Here is a 20,651-nt window from a genome sequence, read left to right on the forward strand (position 1 = left end):
ATTTATATGCTAACATTACATTTAAAAATGCTATTTGAAACAAGGTTTTTTTTAGTCTTTTAATTTTAAAAATTAAAAATTAAATGGAGACATAAACATTTACACTCACTCTGCTGCTTTAGCGACTTCTCCCTAGACTTCGTGAGTTCACTCTCTACCTTCCCCTTCGGGAAAAAAACAAACAAACAAAAATCCCCAAACCTCCCCAGCTCAGGACTTCAGGCTCAGTCACATATAGCTGTGGTCTTTTGAAGCTTTTAGGGGCCTCACAATTAAGCTGAGCTCCAGGAATTTCTTTATATTTGCCTTAAAAATGTGTCTGTTTGTGGCTGTTCCCTCTATTCAAAATCTGAAAGCATTTCTTCCACTCTTCAAACCCTCAAATCAGGCTTCTAACAGCTTAGTCCAGCATCTCAGTGAACACCCTAATTAGTGATCACAGTCTGATGGTTCAGATGAGGACTGGAGTGGAGGACACGGCCTTCTTGAAGGGATGGTCTGGAAGGATCATCTGGAAGGCCCTAGTAATGCTACCTTTTCATATAACTGGCCTTGCCTTCCCTGAATGTTCCTGATGAAATACTTAACTCGTCCTCCTGACTTCCTGTGTAACCATCAGGGCAGAACTTTCTCGGCCCTGCTTCGCTGCTTCTCCTTGGTGGCAGCCAGCTTTTAGCCCCTTCTTATGCCAGAGAGTTTAAATTAAAATGAAGTAGGTCTTGTTTCTTCCACTTCTGTGTTTGGGGTACAATTTTGTCAGCAACTTTACAATGAAATTTTTCTGTATTTTAAAGTGAACACTTTTATGCTGCTAAACCTCTTATACATAACTAAGCTAAGCAAGATCATGTTTTCTAAGCTGCAAACATTGCCCCTCAAAGGGTACAAATGTTATTTTGGGGGTTCATCCTTCTTTTATATAATAAAGTCCTTCACTGGCTCCTTTCCAATCTTGAGGCATTCCTCCAACCATCTGCATATTCCCCAGAAGATTTCTAGTGATATTAAAATAACTTTACCTAATATCTTCATCAATAGCTTAATATTTAATGAGCACCTGCTACATATAAAGTATAACACCAAGAGCTACGAGGGATCAACAAAATATAAACCTTGTAATATCAGGCTTGAAAAGCTGCTTTGCCCAAACTGTTATTAATATAAAATCCTAGGGCTTTGTTGCCTTTGTGAATCTAGTTTAATGACATTCAGGAAAATAGTATTATAGTGGTAAATAGGTTAATAATAACCAGACAGTTTATGTGACCCTAAACCACAGGGGGGAAAAATGGAAATAATATATTTGGAAAACATTACGAAGCACCAAGACAGGTGAAGATAAATTAAGACTCTTTGGGCTGTTTAAATAAAAAATAAATTTATGTTGCTTTATCCATGTGGCTATATCTCTCTGTCCTCAAGGAAGCTTATATAGTCTAGTTCTGGAGATAAGACATGAACACAAATAACTGATGAAAGGCAGTAAGGGAAATCCCTGACTTATGTGAGTCTACTACATATAAATCACCCTGCAGAGAGAGCGACTGCGTGATCTTACATTCTTTTCCCCCTTTTGGAACGCTATTGCTGTTCCATGTCAGATAAAGAATGGGTAATGCCCAAACAGACATATTCTTCACTTTTTCTACATCCTTTACTAATTGTCCGTGTTTTCCCAAACTGCGAGAGTAAGATCAAAAGAATATCGTTAAGTTTTACCTTAATGCATTGAAATGAGAAGTTAATAATTATTGTGTTGGTCAGCTCCGGCAGCTATATTTTTACCATAAGCTAGGGAACTTATAAAGAACAGAAATGTATTTCTCACAGTTGTAGAGGCTGGCGGTCCAAAGCTAAGGTGTCCACATGGTCAGGTTCAGTGTCTGGTGAGCACCTGCTTCCTGGTTCACAGACAGCCATTGTCTTGCTGTGTCTTCACGTGGCCAAGAGACAGGCTCCCTCAAGACCCCTTTCAGGACACTACTCCCATTCCTGAGGGCTCCACATCTAATTCTAATTACCTTCCAAAGACTCCGCCTCCTAATACCAGCATAGAGGACAGAGTTTCAACCTTTGCATTTTAGAAACATCAGATCATAATGATTATGCGCTTCTGATTGCATACAGATCAATGAGAATGGTAATGATGCTTTGCTTCTACCTTCTAATCAGTGATCACACACCTTTACCAGATTGCTCCTTCAAAGCAATATAAGATACACCATCAGTGTGTACCCAGTCCAGAAATCAGCTGATTACGGTCATTGCTGATAGAATATTTCTGAATCAGTGTTTAGCTCTTGTGTTACCCACTAACTAAACTGTATCACGATTTGCAAATAGGATGTTTGTTTACCTGTTAGTTTTTTTTTTCAGCCCCTTCTCAATTTCCCCTTTTACATACAGTTCACTGAAAATGTACATTAATTTATGTTAATTTCACCATAATTCTCCTTCCCCACACTTTCTTGTGGCCTTGAAGTTGTGTAGTTTGTTGTTAATGAATGACTGTCTTGCAGTGTGAACCACCTAATTCCCTCTGTTCTTTGCAGGCCCATCCTCACCTCTGTCACAGGTTACCCCCTCCCTGCTGAAGTCCCACAGTCACCACAAGTCACACTTGCCCTTCCCCCTTCCCTCCTGTTCTGCTTGCTGCTTCTGGTTCCCCTTCTCCCCACATATGCACAGATGCCCAGTCTCTGTCCTCTGCAGTCCAACCTTTATGTTGCCACCCAATGTCTTGTTACAAAACAAATCTGCCCAATAACACAAGATCCAAACAGCTTAGCTTGGCATAAAACTTCCTTCATCATCTGGCTCCATATAACTCTTACCATCCCACCTCCCCCATCTTCACCTACCCCCCCATATGGTCCTATTCTCCACCCACACTCAGTCCTTACCCCTTCTTGATTATACTTCCTGTTGGTCCCCTGCCCCCTCCCCCTGCCTTTATCTTAGCCAGAGCCAAATTCAACTGTCTGGTCTCGAGTGAAGTCTCTCCTGACTTGCCCTGCATTGTCTGCCTTCTCCTCTGTGCTTCCTTGTACTTGGTTTCTACTCCTCTCGAGCAGTTATTATTGTGTATTACAACCATCTGTTTGTGTATTTACCCCACAGAGCAGATTATAAATTACTTGAAATAAAACCATGTCTTGTTCACTTTTGTCTTCCCTTGTACCTGTCGCAGTGCCCTGTACCCAAACTTTTATTATGTTTTATGTTTTTTACAGCTCACATTTATCATCATCAGAATGGATAATAATCAAATTCTCACAGAGCATTACTAAGATAAACACCTACTTAGGTCATAATAGACAAATGTTGATTTCAGCAGGAGAACCCATAAAGAGAAAGCTTTTGTGTATGCTGTTCTTAGAAAGTTAATAATTTGATTTATTTGAAGATATCAGCGTCTGGTGTTTTGGGATTTTTGTTTCTTTGTTTTTTTTTAATTTTTCTATGAATCTCTAGAGAAGACCACAGGAAGAGTTGAATTTCAGGTACTACATTATCAATGTAGATCATATTACATAAATAAATGTCCTTATGCTTTTCACGATATAAGGTTAATTTCATCTTCATCTTGATATTTGAAAAGATTGTTGTTGTTGTTTGTGATATAGATGGTGTACATAAAAACTACAGTGGTTTATGTTTTTTTGGTTTTGTTTGCATTTTCTCCCAGTTACTTAAGAAACTGACAACAAAAAAACATTTCTAGGGTCATAAAAACAGTTCATTTCCATATCTGATTTGTTCTAAAGGAACATAAACCTCATATTAGACATTGTGCATCAAACACGAGTTTGCTTGAATCGTGTTGTTCACGCCATTTTTATATACAAATAACACAAGATGTCTTTGGATCCAGTTTATTAAGAAGTTACCATTCAGGTGCCATGTGTTAAACATTTAAAACTTATTGTCATGTTGTATATCATCTCTTCATTGTGCTTAGTGATAGGTACAAAAGTAATTAATTGTGCCAAATTATAAAATAAAAGTATTAATCATTTTATAAAAACATATGTAGTATAATTGACAGTGTGATCAAAAAGAAAAGTAGAAGATATTACATGATTTTTAACCATTATTGGCAACAACTTTTTTTTTAATTTGAGTATTAATAATATTCAGAAAAGGTTGTTGAGCGTCATAGACTTGTAGATATAGCTTTACATATTTGTTTGATAATACTACTAGGAACTATTGTTGATTCTGTAACCCTTTTAACTAATTGTAGCAAGATAAGATTGAAAGTCTTATAAATTATCAAATAAAATGTTCAAGAAAAATATTGCTCTTCTCCTTTCTTCACCTCTCTTCCTTCTCTTCCTCTCATCTAAAGAAAATCAAATACAGAATTGAATTAAATAATAAACTATTGGATTTAAAGAAAGAATTGAATTTGGTTTATAGTTAACAAGTTATAATAGTTTTATTCAACTCACTTTTAAAGTGATTCAATATGTCACATTTTTCTTCCTGGCAGGAACTAATTCCAGAGTTCTATTACCTACCAGAGATGTTTGTCAACAGTAATGGATACAATCTTGGAGTCAGAGAAGATGAAGTTGTGGTAAATGACGTTGGTCTTCCCCCTTGGGCAAAAAAACCTGAAGACTTTGTACGGATCAACAGGATGGTAAGAGAGATTTTGTTTTTGCTTGAGCAGTCCTCAAGAAGTGAAAATACTCTGTTGTTTTATTTTGTTTCTAACTATTTAGCAAATTGTCTTTTAACATCTGTAAACACAAGGTTAAAATTTTAAGGAAGAAAAGGCAAGCATTTTACTATTGTCTTTTGACATCGTTCTTTATTGTGGAGTGGATTTTCCTTTCATGAAGACTAATAAAGGAATGGTAATTCAGTTATATTTGCTCCCTTAGGAGAAGATAATCAGATGAGCATCTGTTGACTAATATAAGATATTCTAAAATGCTTGAAATAAATGGTCATTTCTTATTTTTGTCTACCGGCTAAATCTGTACTCTTTTTTGACTCCTAAAATATTCAAAAGCAAATAATTTACATTGAGAATATATTTGTGTGCAGGAAATTATAAGTTATGAAACATATCTTAAAATATAATATACTTGTCTTTAAGAGAACACCTAGTGAACATTCATAGATTGAAAATATCATTACTTTTTTAAATCTATAGGACAGATACCTGGTTGTTCAGATAGAAAATGTGTAAATAGGGAAAAAATGTATAAATAGGGAAAAAATGTATAAATAGAATGTTTGCATGTGGGAACTTTATAGCTTTTGGTATATTTTTATCCATTATTTAAGGAGATTTTAATCTCAATGTGGCTACAATATATGGAAATGAACTACTTTACCAAACAACCTCCCTAGTGTACTATTATTCTTGGTAAAGTGAGGAATTATACTAAAAAAGCCAGTGACCCAAAATATGTATATACTTTTTAATATTTTTAAGTTTATTTGTTATTTATTTTGGGGGGGAGACAGGGGCAGCATGAGCGGGGGAGGGGCAGCAAGAGAGGGAGAGAGAGAATCCCAAGCAGGCTCTGTGCTGTCAGTGCAGAGCCCAATGCGGGGCTTGAACTCACAAACCATGAGAACATGACCTGAGCAGAAACCAGAGTCAGATGCTTAACTGACTGAGCCACCCAGGTGGCACCCCCCCAAAATATTTTTTTAACCCTGTTTCACTCACTCCCAATTTTTTCCAACTGTCTTATAAATGTATTTTATTTTGCTTTTACACCTTATTTGTATGAATCAGAATCGAAATAAAGTCCACATTTGCAATGGAGTTCACATAGTCCTTAGTCCATTCTTTTAGTAAGACTTACGTAATTCACATATGTCAGGCAGATAGAATTCACTTACTGTACAGTTCACCCACGTAACATAAAAAAATAAATGGATTTTAATTTTTTTACAGAGTTGTGCAAACATCACCACAATCAATTATGAACATTTTTATCACCCCATAAATAAACCCAGAACCTTCAGTATCTTCCGCCATTTTCCCCAGCCAACCCTATGCACTACTAACCTACTTTCTGTCTCTACACATTTACTTATTCTGGACATTTCACATAAACAGGATCAGATTATATGTGGTTCCTGCCTCTACCCCCTGATTTTGTATGTGTATGTCTCTCTTTCTCTCTCTTTTTGTGGACTTCACTGTCAGTCACATGATCCCCTCAATTTGGAGCTCTATTTTCTTTTTTTTTTTTAATGTTTATTTATTTTTGAGAGAGAGAGGGTGTGTGAGCAGGGGAGGGGCAGAGAGAGAGGGAGACACAGAATCTGAAGTAGGTTCCAGGCTCTGAGCTGTCAGCACAGAGCCTGATGTGGGGATCGAACCCTTGAACTGTGTGAGATCATGACCTAGGCCGAAGTCAGACACTTAACTGACTAAGCCACCCAGGCACTCCATATATTTTCTTTCTTTAAGAAATACTTTACCAGGGCACCTGAGTGGCTCAATTGGTTAAGTATCCAACCTCAGCTTAGGTCATGATCTCACAGTTCATGGGTTTGAGCCCCATGTGGGGCTCTGTGCCTGGAGCCTGCTTCAGATTCTGCCTCCCTCTGTCTCTCTGCCCCTTCCCCGCTCGCACTCTGTCTCTCTTTCTCACACAAAAATAAAATAAAACGTTAAAAAAAGTTTTTAAAGAAACATTTTACTTTTGGGCTGCCTGGGTGGCTCTGTCGGTCCAGTGTCCAACTCTCGATTTCAGCTCGGGTCATGATCTCACGGTTCGTGACTTCAAACCCTACATTGGGCTCAGTGCTGCTGGTGCAGAGCCTGCTTGGGGTTCTCTCTGTCTCTCCCTTTCTTTCTGTCCCTTCCCTGCGTCCTCTCTCTCTTAAAGAAACTTAAAAAAAATTTAAAGAAATATTTTACTTTTAATATATTTTATTTTAGAAAACTGTTGCTCATGTGGTAGACCTACGTTTAAAAGTAGTTTGTGTATATTATCTGCAATCTGGTCTCCCCCTTTGAGGGAATATCATGTATTTTGTAATTTGTAGATATGATTTCTGACACTTTTCAACCTATAAATTGGTACTTCCAGATACATGGGGTTATTTCATGCACCTCCTTGAATAACAGATAATTTTTCAGTTTGTATTTTGAATGTGAAGGATTTATACTTCTATGATGCATTATATTTCTAAAATCTATACTTATTTTTAGAATTGGCCATCCATTTCCATGCTACTCTTACATACTTGAATGCTGCCAGTAATGTCAGTGTAAGGATACGGGATCCACAAATTCAACCCTAGAAACTGCTGCATATCAGTAGCTCTCAGTCACAGCATTCCACAATACACTTGTGGAGCCCAGAACTGTGCCTGACGCAAAGTAGTTGCTCAGTAAATATTTGCTGGGTGAATGATTGAATCATATAGGAGTAATAATGTCAATGATTTCAATATGTGGTCTGTTATGTCCAAACTAGTTAAACTGAACGAATCCTCCATTCAGGCGAATAAAGTAGCCAAAAATTGTTGGACCAGATTTTTCTCTTGTTCACACGATCGCACCCAACCGATTAAACAGAACCTTTCATGTGGGTGCTAATAATGAATACCATATTGGAAAGAGTGTGACTTAGAGTTTAATAATTTCCTGCTCTTGAACCTGGGCTCTGCTGTTTACTAGCCTCATTGCCCTGGGTAAATGAACATCTCTGGTCTTCCCATTTCTCACCTGTGAAATGTGGAGACATACTTTATAAGTGTTTTTTTTTTTAAATCATTATCGTAAAATGCATTTGCTTTCAGTGTACAATTGAATGATTTTTAGTAGATTTACAGAGTGGTGTGACCATCCCCACAATCTAATTTTAGAACATCTCCATCATCCCAAAAAGATCCTGTGCCTATTTTCAGTCACTCTCTATACCCACCTCCAGCCCTAGGCAACCATTAATCTGTTTTCTATCTCCACAAGTTTGCCTTTTCTGGACATTTTACATAAATGGAACTGATTAATACGTGTTCTTTTGTGTTTGACTTCTTTCACCTGGCATAGTTTTTGTGATCAATCCATGTTGCAGCCCGTGTCAGTACTTGGCTCTTTTTCATAACGGCACTCCATGTTTTGTTGATCCACTCATCAGTTGAACGTTTGGGTTGTTTCCGCTTTGGGGCTGTTGTAAGTAATGCCGCTCTGAACACTCCTGTATCAGTCTCTATGTGGACACACGTTTTCATTGCTTTGGGATGTATACCTAGAGTAGGGTTGTTGAGTCATGGTAAATTTATGTCTAACTTCTAAGAAATTACCTAGTTTGCAAAGGGTCTGTACCATTTTAGGTTCCCGCTAACAACGGATGCCTGTTCAGTCCTTCCGCATCTTCACCGACACTTGTTATCGCCTGTTTTTTATTATAACCATTCGAGTGGATGTGAAATAAAATCTCATTATGGTTTAATTTCCATTTTTCTAGTGACTAACGATGTTGACTGTCTTTTCATGTGCTTTTTAGATGCTGAAACATCTTACATGTATTTTAATAAAACATTAAGTAGTGACTCAATACAGATACAACCTTTGTGCTCCTCATTAGTGAAATGCCTACAGAATTAATAATTTTGTTAATGATATGCCTAACTGAAAAAAGAAAAGGCATCTGTGCTTCTAAAAGCAAATCCTCAAGGTAGCATCATACACAGAATGTCTTGAATACAGGGAAAGAGAATTATTATGGATATGAAACCATCAGGTAATTAGTATTGATATAAACTGGATAAGACCATACACTCTTGACTAACTTTGCATAAAAATCATGAGGCTTCTGGGGCACCTGGGTGGCTCAGTCGGTTAAGTGTCCGACTTCGGCTCAGGTCATGGTCTCGCAGTTCATGAGTTCAAGCCCCACATCGGGCTCTGTGCTGACAGCTTAGAGCCTGGAGCCTGCTTCCGATTCTGTGTCTCCCTCTCTCTCTGCTCCTCCCCTGCTCATGCTCTGTTTCTCTCTCTCCTTCAAAAATAAAGAAAAACATTTTAAAAAATCACGAGGCTTCATTCATCTAATATGATGGGTAGTAATATAATCCAACTGAATAAACATTCCAGATAAAATAAGTTTCTAGATTTTTATAGTGAAAACTTTTTTGGAGATTTGTTTTTTCTAAACTTTATCACTCCTTCGCTCCCTATCCTCTTATACAAAAGAAGAAACTTCTTCTCTCTATTATGAGTACCCATTGTTGTTGTATGAAGGATATACTTCTATATTCTTTTTATGTTTTCTTCTGTAAATTGTGAGCTATCAGCACACTTCCCTTTATAGCCATACCAATTCAAATATGTTGTTTAAAATCTCCAGTCTGCAAAACCAGTTAATCAAATGTATCAAAGCTTCATGATCAATGAGTCAGTCAAATGCTAATTGAGGCCCTGGAGGAAATGTATACTTTGTAGCTTTGGTAGAGTGACTGTATCTTCTGCCTCAGGTTTTATTGGTCATTGTTTGATCACTTCCAGTGTAGAAATGTACCAAAACATGAAATGACAAAATTCTGCCTTTAGTAAAGTGGAATGTTATTATACACGGTGCCCAGTTTGCACCCCTTCCTACAGCTAGCTCTACGGCTAGTAGCCTACGACATTCTCCTGACTTCTCTGGTGTAGCTGCTTACATGTTTTTCTCTACTGTCCTCACTCGAAGAGTTACTGCTCACAACTGCTGCAAATCGGGATGTACATACGCTAATCTTAGTCACCTTACCCTGTAGCCCAGTGATGGTCCTGAGTCATCCCAATAGGAAGGTTGACCAAGATGCAATAATGTCATCCATATACCCTGTGCCATTTTTGAGTGTTTATTCTTTGTCGGATACTTGCTAGAGCTTCAAATACATTATTCTTTTAATCCTCAGAAAGTCTTTTAGGAATTATCCTGGAACCCAGAGAGGTAAATGACCTTGCCCAGATATCACCTACTTATCTAAGTGGCCGTGTTACTATCCACAGTGCTCAGGATAAAATGATGATTTAAGGAGCTGTGGAAAGGGAGAAGGGAAAGAAACATGTCTTCTAACAAGAATCAGTACCTTGGGGTCAGTGGAAGAAAAGAAAGAAATGAGTGAGCATTGAACCAAAACCAGCAGGATGTTCTGGCCCCAACAGCCATGTAGATCTGACTTTCTGAGATCTCATTTCTACCTCTTTCTCCCCCAGCCCTTACCCTGTGAGGCTCCCTTTCCAGCGGGCGAGACCTCTGCTTAGAGTGCAGCAGTTGTGAGCGGAAGAAGACTCTTTAACTCTGCAGATGGAGGAAATGTAAACTTTAGAGGCACACACAGGATTTTAGAGCTGGAACAGATCTGTATTTCAATAAGGAGACGAAGACCCGGGAAGGCTACATGACTCACCCAAGTGCTTTTTCTACTTACCATACCTAGCATTGCAGATTGGAACTCTGAATGTCGTGTCTCCTGGACCCACTGATAGTCTCTGAAATGTCAGCTGTATATTTAATTAAATACGGCTTTATAGATCGACTTGACAACCAAAGCAGATTAGACTAATACTGTTTCCCCTGCAATATCTATTCCAAACACCACCTTATGAAGGAACTTTGGAATAGAGCTTATTTGTTATTTGCAAACTAATTATATCTATGCATGGAAGATTGCCAAACACCTAATTTTGACTGAGACTTAAAATTGAGTTTTAATTTAATTATTTAATTGAATTGTTCATGTGATCACCACATAAGATTTTTTTAAAAAGTCTTTTTTCCTGAGAAATACCTGATTCTCACCAAATGGTTTCGTATCATTTGGATCTTAAGAGAATTAGGATTATTCATCAAAGAGAATTAGGATTTTTCATTGAAAGATACAGCCTGAGGGGCACCTGGGTGCCTCAGTGGGTTAAGCGTCCAACTCTTCATTTTGGCTCAGGTCATGATCTCATGGTTTGTGAGTTTGAGCTCTGAGTCCGGCTCTGCAGTTCAGAGCCTGCTTAGGATTCTCTCTCTCTCTCTCTCTCTCTCTCTCTCTCTCTCTCTTTCTCTCTCTCTCTCTCTCTCTCCCCACCTCCACCACTCACACACACACATGCTCTATCTCTCTCTCTCAAGAATAAATATACATTTTTTTTGAAAACTTAAAAAAAAGAAAGATACAGCTTAGGGCGCCTGGGTGGCTCAGTCGGTTAAGCGGCTGACTTCGGCTCAGGTCATGATCTTGCGGTTCATGAGTTCGAGCCCTGCATTGGGCTCTGTGCTGACAGCTCAGAGCCTGGAGCCTATTTCAGATTCTGTCTCTCTCTCTCTCTCTCTCTCTCTCTGACCCTCCCCCATTCATGCTCTGTCTCTCTCTGTCTCAAAAATAAATAAACGTTAAAAAAAATTAAAAAAAAAGAAAGATACAGCTTGAGAAATGATTGTAACATTATAAAGACAAGTTAAAGTCTAAAATAGATTTTCCCTCTTACTTCAAGAAAAAGCAAAATTTATAAGTATAAATTTTGAGTAATAAATTATTTTATATTTATAATTGCTCAGAGTACTTCTGTTGAATATAAATAAATAAACTACAAGAAACATTTTAATCCTGATACTAAACTTACCAGTTGCTCTAATGAATTACCTGACTTCTGTTTACATACCTCTTATATCTTGTCTTTCTATCAGCTCAAGTGCTGCTGAACAAACTTTCAGACAAAATATAGTGCTTCTTTAAAATAAATCTCACTATTTACTATCAATGTAAATACGTTGATATTTACATTGAGAAACACGTGTGTTTATCAAGCCACAAGAATGTCATCAAGCCAAGTTCATACAACATACTAGGAACTATAAAGATTGCATATAATGTGGTGAATTAACTGTCCCTCAAAGATGTACTCACGTATTCAAAACAATTAAGTTTTGTAACTGACTAAAATATGAGGGATAAATACTTGTGCATTTCTGAAAATGTCGTAAAACATTTTCAGAAATGCATAGTAATTTTTGCAGTTTTTTTTTCATTGAGGTATAGTTGACATATAACATATTATTGTTTATATGTATTATATATTACATTTTTATTATAACAACAAGTTCCAACTTGTTTTTGTGAAGAAGTGAAAGAAGCAAGCACTGGGGTTTTTCTTTATTCTAAGCCAAATCCCTGTTATCTTGTAGCCATTAATGAGTCAGGTAAGACTTTTGAACTAAATCTTTACTCCATGGAGTGAAAGGCTTTACCCAAAATCCCGCATATTTGGGGAAATCCAACTGCCCCTGTCTTGGTTCCGTGCAGCACCAGAATGCAGGGTCAGGTTCAATCAACCGTGTGTAGGAAGTGCCTGCTAGCACAGAACAGGTGGCTTGGGAAGTGTTTATTCTTCCTGTTGTCTTTCCCTGGGTTTCCCTAGAAGAGACCCTGAAGAATAGGAAGGGAAAGCTACCATGGCGTCACCTAGGCTCTGCATCCATAGCCGCCACTCTTGGTTGCATCAGAATTAGAGCTAATGGGCAGCCGGAGAGAGCTGCCTCTTAGAAGAGCAGTCCTAGACATCAGAGCGAGCAAAGGACGTCTTTTGAAAAGTAGCGTGTGTCTGCTCTCCTCCCTCAGTGTCTCCTGCGCTGCTTTCCTTCAGCTTGCAGTTTTTCTTCACAGTATCCTGTTCTTAGCTGACTTTGCTCCAGCTTCTGGTCCATTTCCCCATCGTACTGCTGGGAAATGATCGCACTGATGTCATTCAGAAACAATGTCAGGCATCTGTGTTAACAGTAGGAAATTTAATCAATCATGTGCCTCTCTCTCTCTCTCTCTCTCTCTCTCTCTCTCTCTTTTACTGAAGGAATAGTTATTGGATGAATGTTTCCCTAATATACAAAGCCTGAGTTATAACAGAAAATATAGAAGGGTTTAAATTTCCCACAAATTCCATGAACACAGCCCTCATTCTTTTATATTGTTTTGTAACGTTAAAAGTTTCTGACTTTGTACCAGCTGGGTAGCTCATGTAGGATTTAGTTCTTATGAAATAGGTTTAGAGAAAATGTGCTCCAGTATATTTATAATTTGGGCTGGGATTATCTTCAGTTATTTGAAGGAGTTCTTTGTCATAAGCCTACAGTATAAGATGAAAATGTCATATATCCCAAAGAAATGACATTCAGGGTGGTAAAAAAACGTTCATTTCTTCGTGGGGATTAGTATTCTGTACCCATGAGCACATCCTCCTCCTTCTTTCAAGATGTCATTCAGGAATTCAAGGCAAAGAAGGCAAAAGTAATATTATAAAAAGGGATGACATCATTGACCATAAATCAGTTTTTATTCTCTCACAGCAGCAATTGGAAAGGTATTTGATGTATTTGTAGAAGTTTTTATGTGTAGAAATTTTTAGATAGGCATCTAAATTTTAATTTTTTAAAAATGAAATGGTACTTTAAGTTTTAAGGATGTATTTTTTTTTTAGTTAATTGGTGTTCTAGTTATGGGAGATAACATATATAATTAATTAGAGTTGTTGATACCTTGTAAATATAGTGACAAGGATTGTGTTTTACCAAACTGTGAAATTCAAATTTTGGCCTCATTGGAAAAGCTGGAAAAGCAATATAGACACTTTGAGTAGATATTTCAATAAATTCTGAATGCATTGAGTTCATACGTCAAGAATTGGTTTAATTTACCCACACCCAGCTAGGCTGATTACAACTCACTCATGAAACATTAATAAAGCACTGTGTTCAGTTCTAACATGATTATAATCTGACCTCTCCACAAAGGACAGAAATAGAAAGTATCTCTGATAACATTACCCTAATGCTGGGTTCATCAATCATAATCTGCCCTTTTTAAAAATTTGTTTTAGAAAAAGGCCTTTCACGGATGTGCACTGATAATCTCATCCAGCCCTCAACCCACAGGTCCCTGGTGCTCCCGGACCACATGTAGAATGTTCTCAGTCTGAGCAGCAGTGCGACGTGCACTGAGGCAGAGAAAGAGAACTGAATGTCGTTTCACTTTTGCTGTATTACCTCCTTTATAAGATTTCCATGTTTTAAAGAAAAAAGTCTCTTTTTGATAGGTAACAGTTTGCATTTGGGTATATTTTTATGCTAAGAAAAAACTCCCTGTTCAAAAAAGAATTTGTAGTAAATGAGAATTTTTGGAGATGTTTTGCAGCAACTCAGAATACTGAGCTAGATGTCATGTGTTTGCGTGCACGCTCTGGCCCCTGCTAGCTGTGACACCTTGGACAAATAAGTCACCCTTAATCTCTTGGAGTTTCAGTGTCTTTCGATCTATAACTGGGGATCTGCCTATTCCACAAATCTTCACAGAGAGCCAGCTCTGAGTAAGGCATTATGGAAAACACAAAGAAGCATTGAACAGGGACCCTACTCAAAAGAAAGCTAAATTAGAGAAATTCTTTCTTTATCCCAGTCATTGAGGGCCTGTTACACAGTTCATACTTCTCTAGGCTCTGGAAACACTATCATGAGCAACACAGCGAGTGGCCTTCAGGAGCTCCCACTCTAGTTAGGAGCACAGACAAGTAAACGTGTAGTCTCAGCAAACACTGATAGAGGCTATCATCCATTCATTCAACAGATATGAGTGTTCAGATGCTGTTTTATGTGGTTGGAGTATACCAGTGAAACAGACAAAGATCCCTGCCCTCATACAGCTTACTATTGATCGAAGGCAGACAGACAACAAAATAGTAAATAAATAAGTAAAATATGTAGTATATGAGAAAGTAATCAATAGTATGGAAAAAAGATGCAGTGGAAGGTAAAGGGATCAGGAATACACAGATTGGTGGTCAGGATCCCCTCAGTGAGATTTGCATTAAGACTGGAAGGAGGTGAGGGAGTGGATCAAGTGACTGTCTTGGGGAAAGACCATTGCAGGCAGAAGGACCATCTGGAGCAAAGGCCCTGTGGCAGGGATGTGCTTCCCTCGGAAACCAAGGAGCCAGGGGGGAGTGAGCAGGAAGGGGGCACCTAGTACAAGACTGAGCAGTACCGAGGTCAGATCACAGAAGGCTTTGAAGGCCACTGTAAGCACTTTGAGTTTTCACTCTGAGTGAAATGGAAAGCCATCACAGTGCTTTGGAGCAGAAGAGTGCCATGATCTTACTTACATTTTGAAAGGATTGTTCTGGCTGCAGTGTTGGGAGTGAACTGTTGAGGCACAGGGTAGAATCAGGCGTATCTGTTAGCAAGTGTTGTGAGAGATGATGGTGGCTTGGACCAGGGTGGTACCAGTGAAGGTAGTAAGAAATTAATTAATTCTGGGTGGGGTTTTTTTAGTGGTTTTGTTTTTAATTTTTAATTTTCATTTTAGAGAGAGAGAGAGAGAACGTGAGTGGGGGAGAGGGGAGGAGGGATAGAGACAAAGAATGTTAAGCAGGCTCCACACTGAGCTTGGGCTCCAATCCCACAACCTTGGGATCATGACCTGAGCTGAAATCAACCGACCAAGCCACCCAGGCACCCCAATTCTGGGTGTATTTTAAAGTTGGAGCCAGCAGTCTCTTTCTGCAACTTTCTGGCTGTGACCATTTTCCCTAAGATTTCTGTTGGCTTACAGAGGCAAGTAAATGGTAGGGGGGACAGGCCCTGTAAATGTAAAATGGTGATGGATAGAGCAGGAGAAATGGGATGGGGTAGAACATTTAGTGCCTTTTGTCAGCTTAGAGTTTGAGCAGAAATTTGAGCAGCAGGAAAAGCCCAAGTTGACATGTTTATCTCCCACTACATTGTGATATTTTTGAGGGCATGGAATGCTTGTTCATCTGTATATCCTCCAAGGCGAGGCTTGGCTTTCTAACATAGGATAGAGGGTCAGTAATTTGGGGCTGGAGAGAGATTATTTTCCCATTGTTTATTTGCATTTCAATGAGATATACCCCTAGAGATCAGGGCTTTTGTCTTGTTTACCATAGTATCTCTGGGGCCTAGAATAACTGCCTGGCACATAATAGATGCTCGATATTGAATGGATGATGGATGAATGAATGAATGAATGAATGGCTGTTACCTCTGTTTGAAAACCTCTTCCCCCAGATGTCTTTATAGTTCACTTCCTCACTGTGGTCCTTAATTATCACAAACTCAAGGAAACCTTCTCTGATCACCTCCTCCAAAATAGCAATCCCCTCCTCATCCATGCATACTCCTTAACTTTCTTTCCTACCTTTCTCTTTTCTTTAGCACTTACTACCTTCTGACGTACTGTGTGTCTTACTAATAATTGGGGGGTGTGTCGATCTCCTCCCGCTACAGTGTGAACACTGCAGAACAGTATTTTCTTTTATCTACTGCTGTAATCCTAAAATCTATAATATTGTCAGCGCATAGCAGATGGTCAGTCAATAGTTACTGAATGAATGAATGAGCTTCTTTCCCACCCCTGACATTTTTTCCTTCTTGTTACCAACACTTCTTTCTCATTGCTTAATTAATTATCCAATAATATTTATCAAATACTTTTAATGTTAGGTGGGGTGCTATGGCAAATGGAAAAGAAGCATTAGATATGATCCCTATGTTCGAAATGCTTATATTCTAATATATACAGTATTGCAAGTTTGAAACAAGTGCTAATTGGTAATGACCCCATTTGTTTGTATAGCACTTTCCAATTGATATGCAAATTGATTTTCACAAGTAAATGTGTATACATAATCTTACTGCATTAAACAGGAGGGTACAGGTTTCAAGTGTCATAGAAATTCATAGAAGAATTCATAGAGTGTGAGCTGGAGAACTCAGGAAACAAACATTGCACTTGAGTAAGCAGGATGGCTAAGACCTCAAAAAGAAGCAGGAGGTTGAAATGCTTTCATCTTGAGGAGAAAGGAGCCACAGAGGCTCAAAGGTTGTACCAGCTGCTGTGTGCCCCGGGGGTGTGAATTGTCTGTGCTTCTTGGAGCCAGGAATCCTATCAGCAAGTCCCAAGAAGTCATGGTGGACGGTGGGATCATGATTTGAGAGGCCTTAGCGGCCAGGTAAAGTTTACCCTACCATGTTTTGCTGGGAGGAACCGTGGAAAATTTGAGATAGAGGATGACCATAGGAACATGATGGTTTCAGAAGTCTATGTCCCCAGCAGGGTACAAGACAGGTTAGAAGAGAGAAACAGGTTGAGGACTATTGGCAGTCGCCCATGTGGAGAGCAATGAGAGCTAAGACCAGGGTGGGGCGAGTGGGAAGGGAAAAGAATTCTCTGTATTTATACATCCAGTGAGCAATCACGTAATAGGATAATTTAAGTTCCCTGCAGAAGATGTAGCGCTATGATTCCTGATTGCTTAACTCTATGCAACTCTCTTTAAGAATTTTTTCAAAATCAGAAGCAGATTTTTGAGGCAATAAGAGAAGGGGCTTGGAAGTATTCTTGCTCTTATCTAGAAGAGGAGACGGAAATTCAATATTCTTAAATCAACGAATTCAGGAGAAATAAATATTCTTTCCTGAGAGTTCATTCCAGCAGCCTAGTTTCCTTTTTCATAAGTTTCAGAGACACTTTATCCTAAACCTGCTGGAGAAAGAATCCTTTAGCATCTAATCCCCATGGGACAACATGGAAATGGGAATTAGGAAACTATTATCCATCCAAGAGATATCCCTCTACGGTGTAAATCTCACTCCTTATTTCCTTCCTCCCAGATCCCCAGGGCAGAATTATGGATTGGGAATTGGTTTATCTAGGCTTAAAGCAATTGCTTCTGCTTTTAGATATGCAAGTAGAGGGTAAAGCGAGCTATTAAGACCATTATAACCCTAATAGCTTGGTAATCAAGTGTTTCTGTATATTTTTCCATTGTAAGTATTTGCAACAAAATCTTGTTTCAGAGTCCAAAATGGGCTTGTGCAAGAAAACATAGTTCTGTAAAGAACAAATGAGCAGAGAGCACGTATTTAATAACAGACCGATACTCTTTAGAGTACAGTTAAGTCTCAGTGTCAGACTTCAGCTTTAGATAGGTCTTTATGCTTTCATTATGGGCTATCTAAAATTTGATTCTTAGATATGTATTTGATTTAGAGTTGGCTTTTAGATGTTCTAACTGGATTTTCTCTTCTCTTTGCACAGTGACCAGCAAGACAAGGTATAAGACAATATATAAGACAGATGTTTAAGACAGACGGTGTATGCAGTGTATAATGTATAACACTATCTGTTGAATCTGCTACCTTATTGTTTCTTTGCTATTTAATCTTGTAATGCCCCTCCCCCCAAAAAACCTGAGACAAAATTATTTAAACAATTAACTTTCCATTGATTCACTCTGCTGCCTCTCCAGCATATAAAACAGGATAGGATAAATAACTATAGACTTTAATTGAATTAAAGAGTGTTAGAAAATTTTTAAATTAAAAAAAAAAAACATATAAAGATTGTTAGAAACAGGGGCACCTGGGTTGCTCAGTCGGTTAAGCATCCGACTTCAGCTCAGGTCATAATCTCACAGTTCATAGGTTTGAGCCCCGCGTCGGGCTCTGTGCTAACAGCTCAGAACCTGGGGCCTGCTTCATATTCTGTGTCTCCCTCTCTCTCTGCCCGTCTTCTGCTCTCTCTCTCAAAAATGAATAAACATTTAAAAATTTAAAAAAAAAAGGTTGTTAGAAGCAAATAATGACATAATAATTTTTTTAATTGAGATGGAACAAATATTGAGAAAAATATATAAAATATTAAAATTAGCACCAAAAGAACTAAGACTTAAAAGTCTTTAAAAAATTTAAATGGTAAAATCTTCCCATCTCCAAATTATCCAAGGCCATATTATTTTACGGGTAAATTCTACCAGATTTTCAAGAGATAATAAAGTCATTTCTTAGTAAGTTGTTGCAGAAAACATGGCCATCCATGAGGCTAGTGTGATCTTGCCTCCAAAAGTAGCTAAAGGGAGCAAAAAGAATAAATAAATAGGGCCATTTCATGTATGGATATAAATACAAAAATTCTAAGTCAAGTATTATCTAACAACCCAACAATTATGTATATAAAATGTGTGAGTGTATATATGTGTGTCGGATCAAAACTAATCCTTCAAGATTAGGAAAAAGAGATGCTCCATATCACCACTATTATTGAATGTAGTCCTCAAGGGTGAGAACAATTCTATAAGAAGAAATAAAGAAGTTTTAGGTATATGGGGCACCTAGGTTGATCAGTCAGTTAAGCACCTGACTTTGGCTTAGGTCATGATCTCATGTTCTTGAGTTTGAGCCCCACATCTGGTGAGCTCGAGCCCTGCATCAGGTGAGCCCCACTTCTCTCTCTCCCTCTCCCTCCCTCTGTGCCCCTTGCTCACTTGCATCCTCTCTCTCTCTCTCAAAAAAAAAAAAAAGTTATAGGTATAACTAATTACCACAAGCAAAATCAACTTATAGAAATCAATGGCATTTTCTTTACATCATCAGTAACCAACTATGAAATATAATTTTAGAAATGTTATCATTGCATCAAAACTTATAGACTATCTGAGAATTCCCACATCCTTTATGGAGAAAGTATTAATTTTTAACTCTAATAAAATACATAGAAAATAATCTGTATAGGTAAAGAGACATTCTGGGACCTTGGATGGGAAAACCTAGTATCAATTTTCCAAATTACTGCATGAATTTATTGGACTCCCAATCACAATTATTTTGATGTATCCATGTGCACTTATTCTAAAAGTTACAGGGAAGAATAAAGGTCCAGAAATAGCTGCATTGACTCTGAGAAAGAAAAAGAAATCCACCAAATACAAAGATATCTGAGAAATAAAGATAATTAAAAATAAATAAAGGTAACAATAGAAATAAAAAGAATGGGACAAGCTGGAGACTCACACATATCCAGAGAGAGACAGAGAGAGAGAGAGAGAGAGGGAGAGAAGAGGAAAGAAGGAAGGAAGGAAGGAAAGAAGGAAGGAAGGAAGGATATAAAGAAGAGGAAGAAGGAAAAAGGGAGGACAGAAAGCAGAGAGAGAAAGAAAGAAAGAAAGAAAGAAAGAAAGAAAGAAAGAAAGAAAGAAAGAAAAAGAAGGAAAGACCTTGCAACCCTTTTATTGGTTGTAATCACTTGGCTGCTGATTGTATTGCTTTTTCTAGGTAGGTTATCATATATGTAAACACTAGCAGTTTTACATCTTTGTTTCAAATATACACACACTAAAGATGACACTACAGACCACTGAGGAAAGGTGTGTTTGTTTAATGGATGGTATTGGAAAAACTGACGTACTATAAAAACAAAAATAGTACTGGATCCCTATTTAATACCACATGTGAATGAAAGTAGACTCGAGGTGGATTAAAGATCAATATGTGAAAAGTAAGTCCATAAATATATAGGTAATACATCAAAATTATAGAAAGTTATCTTTGTAACTTCAAATCAAAATCCCAAGAGTATAAAAATAAAGAGAAAAAAGTATTTGATTATCTCAAAATTAGGAATTTCTGCTCAACAAAGAACAATATGGATAAAGTTCATAGACACATGACATTTGGAGTAATTCATGTGCAGTGTTTAAAACCAACAAGGAACTATTATCCTAAATATATCAAGACCTTTTGCAAAGTAACAACATAAAGATAGGAACCTCCATAAAAAGATGAGCAAAGGGTGTGAACAAGAAATTTATGGAAGAGGAAACCCAAAAGGCCAACAAGTGTATT

At 37.9% G+C, this 20,651-nt stretch overlaps 1 protein-coding gene across 11 annotated transcripts in view; it reads left to right on the plus strand.

The window, feature by feature from the left end:
- Nucleotides 1-20,651, plus strand: part of NBEA (neurobeachin) — a 685,885-nt gene that overhangs the window by 617,801 nt on the left and 47,433 nt on the right. For all 11 annotated transcript variants that reach the window (XM_043576682.1, XM_043576704.1, XM_043576721.1 and 8 more), the window contains one exon: nucleotides 4,496-4,648. In XM_043576682.1, the coding sequence (XP_043432617.1) occupies nucleotides 4,496-4,648 (153 nt within the window). The remainder of the gene's footprint in view (nucleotides 1-4,495; nucleotides 4,649-20,651) is intronic.

Source organism: Prionailurus bengalensis, chromosome A1 (genome assembly GCF_016509475.1).
Source record: "Prionailurus bengalensis isolate Pbe53 chromosome A1, Fcat_Pben_1.1_paternal_pri, whole genome shotgun sequence".
NCBI classification, from domain to species: Eukaryota; Metazoa; Chordata; class Mammalia; order Carnivora; family Felidae; genus Prionailurus; species Prionailurus bengalensis.